At 40.1% G+C, this 12,279-nt stretch overlaps 1 protein-coding gene across 1 annotated transcript in view; it reads right to left on the reverse strand.

The window, feature by feature from the left end:
• sli (slit guidance ligand) overlaps window positions 1–12,279 on the reverse strand; it is a 71,394-nt gene that overhangs the window by 10,574 nt on the left and 48,541 nt on the right. Inside the window, exons 4-14 of the mRNA XM_022851373.2 lie at window positions 12,074–12,145; window positions 8,833–8,904; window positions 6,497–6,676; window positions 6,044–6,243; window positions 3,858–4,008; window positions 3,618–3,689; window positions 2,261–2,332; window positions 2,029–2,100; window positions 1,733–1,804; window positions 1,061–1,357; window positions 377–649 (exon numbers count right to left, since the gene is read on the reverse strand). Of these exons, the coding sequence (XP_022707108.1) occupies window positions 377–649; window positions 1,061–1,357; window positions 1,733–1,804; window positions 2,029–2,100; window positions 2,261–2,332; window positions 3,618–3,689; window positions 3,858–4,008; window positions 6,044–6,243; window positions 6,497–6,676; window positions 8,833–8,904; window positions 12,074–12,145 (1,533 nt within the window). The remainder of the gene's footprint in view (window positions 1–376; window positions 650–1,060; window positions 1,358–1,732; window positions 1,805–2,028; window positions 2,101–2,260; window positions 2,333–3,617; window positions 3,690–3,857; window positions 4,009–6,043; window positions 6,244–6,496; window positions 6,677–8,832; window positions 8,905–12,073; window positions 12,146–12,279) is intronic.

Consider the following 12,279-nt stretch of genomic DNA (forward strand, 5'->3'; position numbering starts at 1 on the left):
ACCTTAATTAAGCTGAACCAGCTGGTTTCTACAATGTCGCATGGCCCAACTCATTTAGAGAAACCTTAGAGGTATGGTAGTTAGAGATAAGTGAATATTGGTAACCCTAAATAATTGAACACATTATATTTGTAACTGTTTTACCGAGGCACAACATCTTCCTAGGTTGTGTTCTAACTAGTGAAGGAAAACATCTTTACAAAAAGAGTTTTATTTTATTTGGCGCATCGTGAACGTAAATTCACAGTAAGAAAAGAAAACGCTTTAAGATGATAACTTCCATTGTTTTTTTTTGTAGAAGTAAACATTGAATCTGTATAACAGTAAGCACACTCCTTTGGTCCTCTATTTCTCCAATGTTTCTATTCTTACTTACAGATCAGTTACTTGTGCAGCCCCGTAGAAAGCATTATCGTCAATGTCTTTGATACGATTGTCCCTAAGATCGACCTTCAAAAGATTAGGCAGGTTCTTGAAAGCTTCGGAAGGAAGCCGCTCAATAGAGTTTCCGGTAAGTCGCAGTTCCTCGGTGAACATGGGCAAATCATCGGGAATCGAGTGTAGGCCACGCCTCGAGCAATCAACGATAGCTCCTTCGCAAACACAGCCCGACGGACATCCGTTGTCCAATCGGCATTCACCCGCATACCTAAGAGATGCATTAAAACAATAACAAGCTGTCACGGCTACAAATTTATATTAGAGATAAACAAACAAAACTGGCGCGTAAGCTATTTGAATCTGCGTAGAGTCATCCATAAGGGTCCATATACGATTCGGTGTTGGATTATTTAACGATAGAAAAGCACTTGAATCCAATGTACGCGTAAAAGAGCAATTACTTCAAAATACCACTTCAATGACTATAGCCCTTGTAACATAACAGGCTACATCACTGTTTATCGAGTAACTGTGACAAAACTGTACAGTGTGGTCACACTGTCATAAGGTAGGAGGATACCTGTTGGACAGTTCCTTTAGAACAGATCGATTAGAGTTGCTATGTTTACCACAGTTTGTTACGTTTATTATGATTACATGGAACAGCATAGTTACGCACTTGGTTCGGAACTCTTCAGCGCCTCTACACTTAAATTTGCCCTCAACCAGCTGAGCGAGCCTTTTGCCAGCAACACGCTTGGGGGCCTCGCATCGGGCATCGCTTTTCTCGACTCCTAGCTGTTCTTCTTCCTGTTCCTGACTAGTATCCTCTTGGAACGAAGCAATCCATCGTGATAACCAGCGGAGGTTGCAATCACATACGAGCGGGTTCTTGCCTAGATGGACGGTTTGGATATTGACCAGTGGGGCGAACGTGGTGTCCGCTAAGGACTGAATAGCATTATCATATAGGGATCTGCCATGACAACGAAAAGGAGGAAACATTAATAATATTGATTAGGAGTTAATAAAGTGGTTGCTTAATGATCCCATAACACAAAATTACGAGTTTAGATTTTACCTTATTCTATTATCAATGCCTGAAGAGGAAGAGATGGTGTTTAGGTAACCGTATGTATATATACGACAAGCATGCATCGAGAACACCGTTAAATTCGAAGTCGCTTGGCCAGAAAAAAACCGCCAGTAATTATAAAGAGTAATGCCTTATCAGAAAGGTACTAATAAACGCATTCAATAATACTGGAATTAATTTTAGGAATATAGAAAGTTAGCAGCAGGATCAAACACTATTATAGCGGTATATAAACACTGTTTCTACTTTACTTACAGCACGTTGAGGTTTTGAAGATCCCGGAACGCGTCCTTGCGTATACACCCGAGCTGGTTACGATTTAGGAGGCTGGAAGCGTCATGATGACAAGACGACCTTTTATCATTGTCCTTAAAAATAACCTAGCTAAGCACATCACCAACTCTATTAAATGTATTCTAAAAACGTCATTTTACGGGACACATGACTCTTTTTAAAGAACTAGACATGCTATAAGGGGTCCCTCTGATTACATGTGGCCAGTAAAACGTTAAAAAATAGTTATTGTATATATAGCAAAAAATGACACCTACAGCACTTGAAGGGAGGTGAGTCCATCAAATACGCCAGACGGAAGATCTGTTAAGTTGTTTCGGTACAGCGCCCTATACGCATAAACACAAAAAAAGCCAAAAAAATGTAAGCCAATCTGTACCTGATTCCATTATTCAATGAGCTGAACATCTGTTACATATACTACTACTGATTCTGGTGCCATATCGGCTATACCGGTAAGACTAGGATTATTTGTAGGGGAATACGTACAGAATCGTGAGGGTTCGCAATCCTTCGAAGGCTTCGGGATCGATTTTGCCAATGTGATTGCCCGTCAGATCGCTGCAAACACAAACAATCGTACAACAAAGCAAACATGGTAATTCAATCGTGTGCGAGATTTTTTTGGTTTATGCCCGTTATAGGCGCTGGCGTTAGACAAACGATACAACGCCTACCCAGATTTTCCTTTATCCTCAAATGGTACTCAGTAATAACAACGTCTGTCACAATTATACGTTTTTTTTTTATTCAGATTATTTGATGCAATCGTCATTATTATAATTATCTGTTAACACCTGTGCGATTAGGGCGAACTGTCATATTAAATTGACGTTGTTGTTAAATCCCGTCACAATGCTTAGTATAATGGAAAGGCTTCTTATACACTATAACGATCCAAGTACCATTTTTTGTCAGTTTTTCTTCACCTTGTCAGCTTCACTGCTTTCGTGTCAGGTTTTAATCAATTCGGTATCTATTAAAGCAAATTCCTATACAGAGGCAAATTACTTAGATAAACATATTTAGAAAAAGCAGCCTCAACACTGCAGCGGTATTTTAAGAAAATTTATTTTACTGAAAAAAATATATAAATAACCTGTACAGACCAATATTATCTTTCAGCTATTTATCTATAACATTTCTGTTTCAACGTATTGAATATAGCATTTTTTGTTTTCTCCGTACGGCTCAAGTTTATTACGATGGTTTTTGAACACTCAAAACGTACAAATGGACCTTTCAACAAATAACACTTTCGGAGAGTCATCACTGTTGCAGTAAACTGTCGATCGCCTTCATCGCCTATATTTAAAATTCCTCGAATATTGGCCACATGGCGGCCTTTGCGGCAGGCATTTTTTAGCTTCGGTGCTGTTTCTAGAAGGTTTTCTTTATTGCCGATGCCCACGGATGACTGTCTAGGTAAGCAGTTAGAAATGACTCCGCTTAGAGATTTTTCTTCACATAAGGAAGCTTCATACAAGAGCATAGACACTGTCTCTCCATCAGTCATGATGTATCTTCTGGGAGTAGGTGGACGGACGATAGATATTGATTACGACGCGATTGAAACCGTATAACGTTTACATCGACTGTAAAATGTGGCCAACTGAGCAAATTGTACCTTCTAGCTATGCCTTCAACTGGCGAAAATGAAAGAAAAAATAACGGAGCAAAGGGTGCTCCCTTACTACTAAATTCCTGCGACGTTACACACTTAACAGTAAATCCTGCTACAAATTACCGCGCTCAACTGATATAATAAATAAAATATTCGAAGGCCTCTTATAGATGATTCGTGACATAATACACAATTGACTAATGAATCTATATAAACACTTACAGCTTCCGAAGCACGCGTAGACTGGCAAATCTCCTGGCAGGGAGTTCAGTAATTCGGTTGTTTTGCAAATTTCTGAAATAACAATGAGGTGTGACCTATATAAACTGTGTCACGGTAACGTAACCATTCAATCTTGAGATCACAAGCAACGTATTTGATCTAGCCTACGTTGTGGCAGCAACCCGTCATACGGATCGATAATAGCTTATGAGAAAAAAACATCACAATATAAATACATACATTTCAGTGGTATCATCCGGAAAGAAGTGCGGCAATTCGGTCAGTCCTTTGTCACGGCAATCGACGACGTTAGCTTTGCAGGTGCATGGTGTTGGGCATGTCGCCTCAAGGTTACATACGGGGGCCTCGTCTGCCAGCATAAGATCCAGACCTGTAGAAGGCAAAAACGTGAACGAATCCAGTGAAACTTCATCAGTTTACTCGTTGGACTCGTTGGATAATTTTTTCTAACTTTATCGCTCTACCATTGTTAGGTCCTTTTTTATAACTTTATGTACACGCATCAACTCAAGCAACTCACCTTTAGCGTATCTAATAATGCATGATGAGCCCTACACGTCTTTGAATGTGTTCCCATCATTTACCCCGTGATGCCATAAAATAGGACTTTACTCACATCAGACGCACGTCGATTCTATACGTTTTTTATACGTAATTCGTCTACGTTCTTCGTCTACCTCTAACGTGAATGCTACACTAAAAACATTTAGATCGTTTAGATCGAGGGAGTAGGGAATCGGTGAATGTTGTGTTGACATGGCATAGGACCATTCATCGGCAGGAATCTAATTGCAATCTCCAACGACCCAGGGGGTTCACGACTAACGCCGTGGCAGTCCTAGCTAGCTTCCGTTACTACCAGCTGTTTCACCGTGAACTAAACACTAATTGGATCAGAGCAGCCTATCTTAGCAGTGCAGAAGCACCACATACATCACCCCCTGCCCTCCCTCCCCACGTTCCTCATAGCCCTGAAGCACCAGGACCGCCAGCTAGAGTAAACCAGCAGACAAACAAGCCGTCGGCCCACCGACGAAGCCAGCGGCGGGCGGTTATTACCGGGCCCCCACTAAAGAGGATCGTGGATAGAGGGGACCAGCAGAAGAAGAAGGATACGCAAGGGAGATAGAGAGAAGCAAAAGGAGATCGGTAGAGACGAGCCGGATCATAATCCGATTTGCGTTTGCCCGCGCCACCACTTGATCATCGCGCGTCATTCGTCGAGATCCGTTCTCCAGTATACAAAAAAAAAATAGAAAATAACCCCCACACAAATCGACTGTGCTAACGGCGCAATAAATTATGACGCGCCGACTCAAAAAAGTGTAAAAAGGGGCCAATATTGAAATTGATTGGATTTTGTCTTTTATTTCAATAAGAATAGGCTATTTTCTCTAACTAGGATGTACAAGAATATTTTTTTCGTGCAGGCCATCGTAAACAATCTGTTTACAAGGATTAATTTGTTTGTTTGCGTTGGATTTTAAAAGACAAAAGCAGTAGCAACTAGCAGCTATCTGAAAAGAAAATAGAATACGATCATATGGAACTTGCTTGCTTAAGCAATCGCTATATTTTACATATAACACGGAGGTTCAACCAGCCTAAGAAGGATTACCTTGACACTATGTGCAGGAAGCTAGCGGTTCAAGTCCGCCAATGGCAGACATAGATTTGAATAGAAATAAATTTAAGCTAAAAAGCAACCCATTAAGTAGCAGCGGCGTCAAAAGGTGCGTGCATGTATCTACATACATTTTTCTTTCAATGGCAGAATCTGTTATGAGGACCAATAAACTACCAATTGAGATCCGTTCAGCGTCAAATGGCACCAATCACCCACGGCAAGTGCCCACGGAAGATCGCTTTCCTCTTCCACCACTTAGACGCCACTTGAACCATTTGTAGGGGCACGCTTTCTTGTTGTCAGCGTTATTTGTATTGTGGTCGTTATTTCGTCGAGGGTCTCAGCGAGCCGATAAAGGAAATAACGAAGAAGAATTGACAACCTAACACGGAAGATATTTTGGTGATGACGATTAAAATAGTTGGGGGGGGGGGGGGGGGGCTTTACTATAGGATTCTTACGGGACGTAAAAAGGAACAAGGGCTTCCAGAGCTTTCGAGTGGAAAAGCTCCCTTCATAGCTATTGTCGATTACGATGTTGATAGATAGGATGCACACTGCGGTGTGGATAATAGGATCTTTTGATCGTCTATCACGAATACTAGTATCGCGCCAATCGAATGGAATTGGGCACAATAACAAGTGCCAAATATCATATAGGTAGATACTCGTTGTAGATCATGATACGTTTAAACGCCCATGAGCCACGAGATACGCAAACAAGTCGATTTCAACTTCAGTGATTGATCAGTTTTTTCGTCATTGGCATTGGACTTACCATTGCACTTAAAGTCAGCCTCACGAAGCTCGGCGACGGGTTTGCCCTTAAGATACGACGGTGAATGGCAACTGGTGTAAAGACCCAGTCTAGGATTCGAGCGCAACCAGCCCGAAAGCCATGATAAGTGGCAATCACACGACAGCGGGTTATCGGATAACTTCAAGACTCGAAGCTTCTTCAGACCATCGAATAGATACCTTGAATATATCAGAAAACTTGAATTAGCCAAAATTCAGAAAATCACTAGAGCTGACCATATATCCTGACTAAAATTCTAGACTAGAATATAGTGCAACTCCGAATTAGCCCACGAGCAATCCCATTTAAGAAAGTCGTCAATATATTGGTCCATTTGATCAATTATAACTTTATATCCGGTCCTTTATGCTGATGCAATTTCTACTAATTTCAGCCGTACTAAAAACGCCGACGTGCGAAGGCTAAACTTACCTGGAAATTCTTGTAAGATTATTGTTTGAAAGCGTAATGACTTCGAGATTCTTTAGCCGTCGAAGTGCAGCATCATCAATACATGCAATGTGATTTCCTTCAAGTTGAAGATTACGCAATGACGGGCATCCCGAAAAGGTCTTACGCGAAATCAGCGTTAATGTATTGGAGGACAAATTCCTGAAAGGTCGAAGCACAGATAACGTAAATACATCTGATATAGTTCATCCAGATGTTGATTTAAGCAACTTTATAATACCGAAAAAAAAGTTCTGAATCCGATAGTGATGCAGACTCGTAATAATAATCCGCACACAATCGATTTGAATTGGCGGCCGAGGCGTTCAGTGAAGTCGGGCAGAAACAAAATGCATAACAGTTTCATCCATCTCAAATACTTCAACGACTTCATTGTTCGTATTAACCATTGCGAGAACAGATGAAAGCAAGCGTATATTAATCGTTGCCTTTCATACAGAAAAATTATCCTTTTTCATTCTTCGTCTGAGATTTCGTGACTCCGCTGCTGCTTCTCGAGATCGCGTGTTTTTTTTTTTGCCACAATAGTAGAATATGGAAGAAAAGGAACTCTGAGCTTTGCGAACGCCGACACCTTTGTACAGACCGCTCCGAACGAATTGTGCCGAGAGATAGGGCGAAAGGGATAGACGGAGAATTGGTCGGTGAACAAACTCGCCGATAATGTTCTGACAGTGTCAGAAAAATATATTGTGTTCAAAATTAATGTACGTTTATTCACTCGTACGGAAACAGACAGATAGATTCGCGCACAGATGCGCACTAGCAATCACGGAAGCGGGGTCTCTTGCTGCTCTTCATGCTGAGGGAAGAACCAAGGAAAGAACACGTAAATAGTGGAAGATCGAAAAACATCGAGGTCCTGCTGTTTTGTGCTGACACGCGACGGGTAGAAATGATAATGATGATGATGATGATACGGGCCATGCGAACTAATATTCCTCGTAAGAGCAATATACAACCATAGCGTGCGTACATTTCTATAATGTAACAAATGTATAGACACACCGAGGCTTATTACGGCGGGGGTGGAATTGGCTGTGGTTCCGGGTTGTCTTCCTGCTGTGCCTACTGAAGTTAGAAGCAGCCCATCTAACTGGCTTCACCTTTATTCAGAGCAAACAGTAAACGTAAAGGCTAAGACGAACTGTGGTAGTTGTGTCGATGTTTCTTTTGTCATTTATTAAGCCCAGCACCTGGATGAGAAAGTAGTGGTGATCCATGCCTACAAAGCGATTTATAAAGGGTGACAGCTCTGAATAGGTAACGCATTCTAATAGGCATTCTAGTTATCTATCGCGGGCCATGGAAAACAGAAGACAACAATAAAAGGCAATAGCAACGTCAACAAGTACCAAAACAGTGTCTGAAAAAGACCATAGGAATGCGGCGAGATTCGGCCTGGGCACATCGGAATATCGAGTCGCATTAGAAATTCTGGACAATGTATCACAATTGAATACTTTAGAGAAAAAATAAACCCAAAACAAAATTACGTTTTTTAGTAGAATAGAGACAATGTCTTGAAAATCCCTAACAACAATTCGACATTGTGTAAGAAAACCACATGCCCGAACAAAATTCTACAAACGTGAACGAATATGGGTCTTGTTATCAGTGAACGAAAATCAACGCTCGGAAACTTGGACTACATAGCCATCGAACGACAAGTGTTCTACGTAATCAAAAGTTGCGGACAAAGCACTATTACGAAAAAAGAAGCCTCGCGGGGTACTGCGATAGCGTAGACCCAACTGTGAGGACGGCGTGCGGCCTGAGCTGCACAACGGACACAGAGCAAATCCTATACTGTGTCCTGCATGACAGGAAATCTGTCGAACGTCACAACGACAAATGCTGTTATATACGTCACGAAGATAGTACTATCAATGCGTTAGAACATGATAACATTAACTTATGTCGGTCCTTTATCCTTTTTAGAATAAATTATTTTTCCTATACTAAACTAAATAGTGAATCAGTTTATCTACATAAAAACACATAATAAATCCGCTTGGACAACGCAATTTTCTTATATCATGTCGTATATTGAACAAATGTAGGTCTATGAAGAAAATTTGTTCTTGTTTCGAAAGCTGTCAATAAGTAATTATGCTATTCTATCTAAGTACGAGCGAAAAAATTATTATTTTATCATAAGTACATATATGTTACAATATCGCCTGTTATTGAGAGTAAGTAAGTAAGTAGTTTAAGAATTCAATTTGAGGCCAAAGGGGGCTTTTAACTAAACCCTGATTTCAATATAATTGTTCTTACTTTGTTCGAGTACTTACAGTCTGTGAAGATGCGATAGTGAGGCAAATAAGTCATCAGAGAGCATGCTAAGTTTATTGTTGTTTAATCGTCTGAAATTAGAAAAAATATAAATAAAACCGCTTGTTATTTAAGCTAATTGTTTTTTTTTTTACTTGAACAGCACAATGCATTTTTATTATCGTCTTCTGCTAGAATCATTAGCAGGCGGAGCTATACGAATAATTACCAATTTGACTCATCTTCATGGCTCAAAAGATGTTTCAACTGTCACAGAAGTAAAACCCCGCAAAAGTATCGCGGTTTCATACTAGTCTTAAAACAACACCTCTGTGAAAACGACGCTCACGTCAAATATATGAGGGTTCACAGCTCGGGACAAACAACTAGTCCAAGTTAATAGACGTTCCTAATGTTTGTCGAACCGCTAGAGAATCCGTAGCGTAATTACAATCTCGAATTTTTCGAAGTAATTGTACTATATTAGTAAAAAGAAGAATCATTATTTGAATACCGTATGCGTACTGCAGCATCGAGCTCGATCGACGAAAATCCTTACTTTTGCTCCCTAAACCAGTGCTTCTTCCAACAGGCCACTAATGGTCATTTTGTGGCCTCTGAATAAATACAGTACACGCTCGTTTGGAAATGTGGGGTTGTTTAGCAAGCTCCCCACAAAGGAAAACTCAACACAACACAAAGGAATCAGGACCTTGATAGGAATTGCGCCAAGTAATGCTGCGTACTTCATACTGGGAACAAGCTAAGAAGCAAAACGCTGCTATTCATGACCCAGGTTGACACGCGAGTGGCTCGAATGTTCACCACCTGTGTTTAATGTGAATGTATACGTTGCACAAGACGCTGGACTTGAATTTTTTTCTCATTGATGTATGCTTCTTTGTCAATGTTCTTGATAAACTCCATTTGCCACTCGGTTGTGTCCCGAAAATCGTATTCATATTTCTTTACAAAATTATAGAGGGCTTTTTTTCTCTAAATTTGCATCAATATGCTAGCGCAGCGGAGTTAGTGGAACGTCACTGCCACCCGGGAGGTTATGAGTAAAGAGGGCATGTAAGATAAAAATGTTATGTTTCTAGGATTGCTTTTGTCATTTAGCTCTTTCCGTTGTACTCGTACGTATACTGAACAGACAGAGATCGATTTTCCTCAATTATTCCACTTCTGCTTGTTGCGATGATTACTTACATTTATTCAGTAAAAATTACTAGACATGCCCTTACACCAAGTTCCGCGTGTTCGACATATTCTACGCTTCCTATATTATCAAATATAGAATCACTCTAGAAAGTTTTAATAAACACGAAGTATCCAAAGTATTTTGTAAAAGATGACTAATCTTTACGATGTCAAATTCGAACCATGTAAAGAACATGTTTTCGGTGACAATATCCAGACATGTACAATTAAAAGATTTTTTATTTATCTCTATATGTTACCTTTCTTTTGCATTGTGCACGTAGAAAAATCAGATTTGAAGATTTCTTCTATGCACAATGTAAAGAAAAAGGAAAATATGGGTAGATCAAAGACCTTGCAAGAATTCGAAATCGTACTGCCTAATTGCTACATACCCCAAAGAGCTACATGACAAATTGATAAAGCTTTTTATCTGTAGTCTAATAGTTAACTTGTGGCAGCGTCCAAGGTGCCCAGATAGGTCTGGATTTTTACCAAGGAACTTATTAGTTGATACTGCGCACAAATCAGTCGATTTGCTCTCTAAATATTTTAGGTAGCGTCCTCGTCTCAGCTGTTGCCAGTGGCGCACATCAGTTGGGTCGCGCCTTCAGCGTCGTACCTCGTTGGCGCCCCTTAAAGTGTCTGCCCGTGCTTCCCTCTACGCCCACAATCAACTAAACATCTCGTCAGATCACAGTTATAGGATATACTATTATATCCGCTTCTATATTCTATTACCATAAATACTATAATACTTCACACCAACATTCAAGAATCCCTACAGTTTACTGAAATAAATTCTATGGAATTCAGTTTCACGAGAGGATTGAAGAAGTCATCGGCACAAGTCACATGAAAACACGACGTTCAAGCTCGTAGTAGCAGCGAATGGCCATCAAGTACCAACGTCGGCAAATTTAAATAATAATGTAGGGATTGTTTTTACTGATTACTGTGTAATTTAGAGATATGTCGTGTTGATTTTACTTGATCGGAGGAAAAAAGCCTTCTGCTAATACCTTTGACCTTATTTGGCAACGGGTAACTCGGTGGGTTACAACTACAATTAGACATTGTCATTCGGTGGCCGATCGGAGTCAAACTAACAAATTCATTGAATTTCAGGTTAGGTTAGTTTTTTATCGTATTTTTTTTATAACCCTTCGAATAATTGGCAAAGTGTTATAGGTTAAGCATCTGTATTGAATAAAGTTTAAACCATAGAAACTTGAATAGGAGCAGGGCGTGCTTGTTGACAGGGCAACGTGACTCTCGCAGGTACAATCCTTCTTTCAGAGAGAACTGACTTATCGAACTAAGTTAATCAGTTCATATGAAGCAGGTAGCACTGTAACACAAAAGGTTTGATTTGTATCTAATCCGACATATTCAAATGATCAGCAGGGTAGGAACAACATTTTTACGCGCCGGGCTACCTCATCCTATATGCATTGATTCGTCTATCTTATACCAGCGCTCCTGAACTCTATCGTGACGGAAATAGCAATGCCTTTGGTATACCAAGATGGAGGTGGACGGATGAGGAGTACAGGCAAACGTTCGCGTGCAACAGCTATACCGCGGCAGGTACCGCAGGCACGAAAGTGATAACGTACAATAAGAAGATGCAATCATTGATCGTCTATATTTGCTTGCCCTCGGGTAGCATGCAAAGACGTCAACTTTCGTATCGATGGGACCTACCAAAGGTCGTCAAATCGTGTGACAAAATGAGCCGGGCACAAGAACGTAAGAGAACGCAATGTGTACTCTTTTTTTTGATACCGCAATAAATGACGCGGTAGAGATGTCGTGTCGCTTCGAAGTGAATGAGATAATCTAAATCCATATTGATCATGTACAGCTGTTTTCATAAGAAAAATGTGGTCGCTATGAAAAAACTCAACACTTTTCTAATCACGGATCATTTTTATATACGAGAAAAGTTCTACCTAATTATAATAATAACTAACTAAACATTATTAGACATAGACCTAGGTCATCAAATGAGACTGTACAATGAAATTAACTAATTTTCCCACTTAGTATACTCACAATCTTTCTAGGGCGACAAGGTCTGCGAAAGCATTTTTGTCTATCGTATGCAGGTTGTTGTCCTGCAGTTGCCTGAAAAAAATTGACAAAAATAAAGGTTAGAGAGAGCGTGAACCTATAGGGATTTATATATAATTTTTTTCGTCCATATAAAGGACGTTCGTTGAGACAGAAAAATATAGCTTTGTCAGGAGAAAAGGCGCGCT

Source organism: Varroa jacobsoni, unplaced genomic scaffold (assembly GCF_002532875.2).
Source record: "Varroa jacobsoni isolate VJ856 unplaced genomic scaffold, vjacob_1.0 contig00183, whole genome shotgun sequence".
NCBI lineage: Eukaryota > Metazoa > Arthropoda > Arachnida > Mesostigmata > Varroidae > Varroa > Varroa jacobsoni.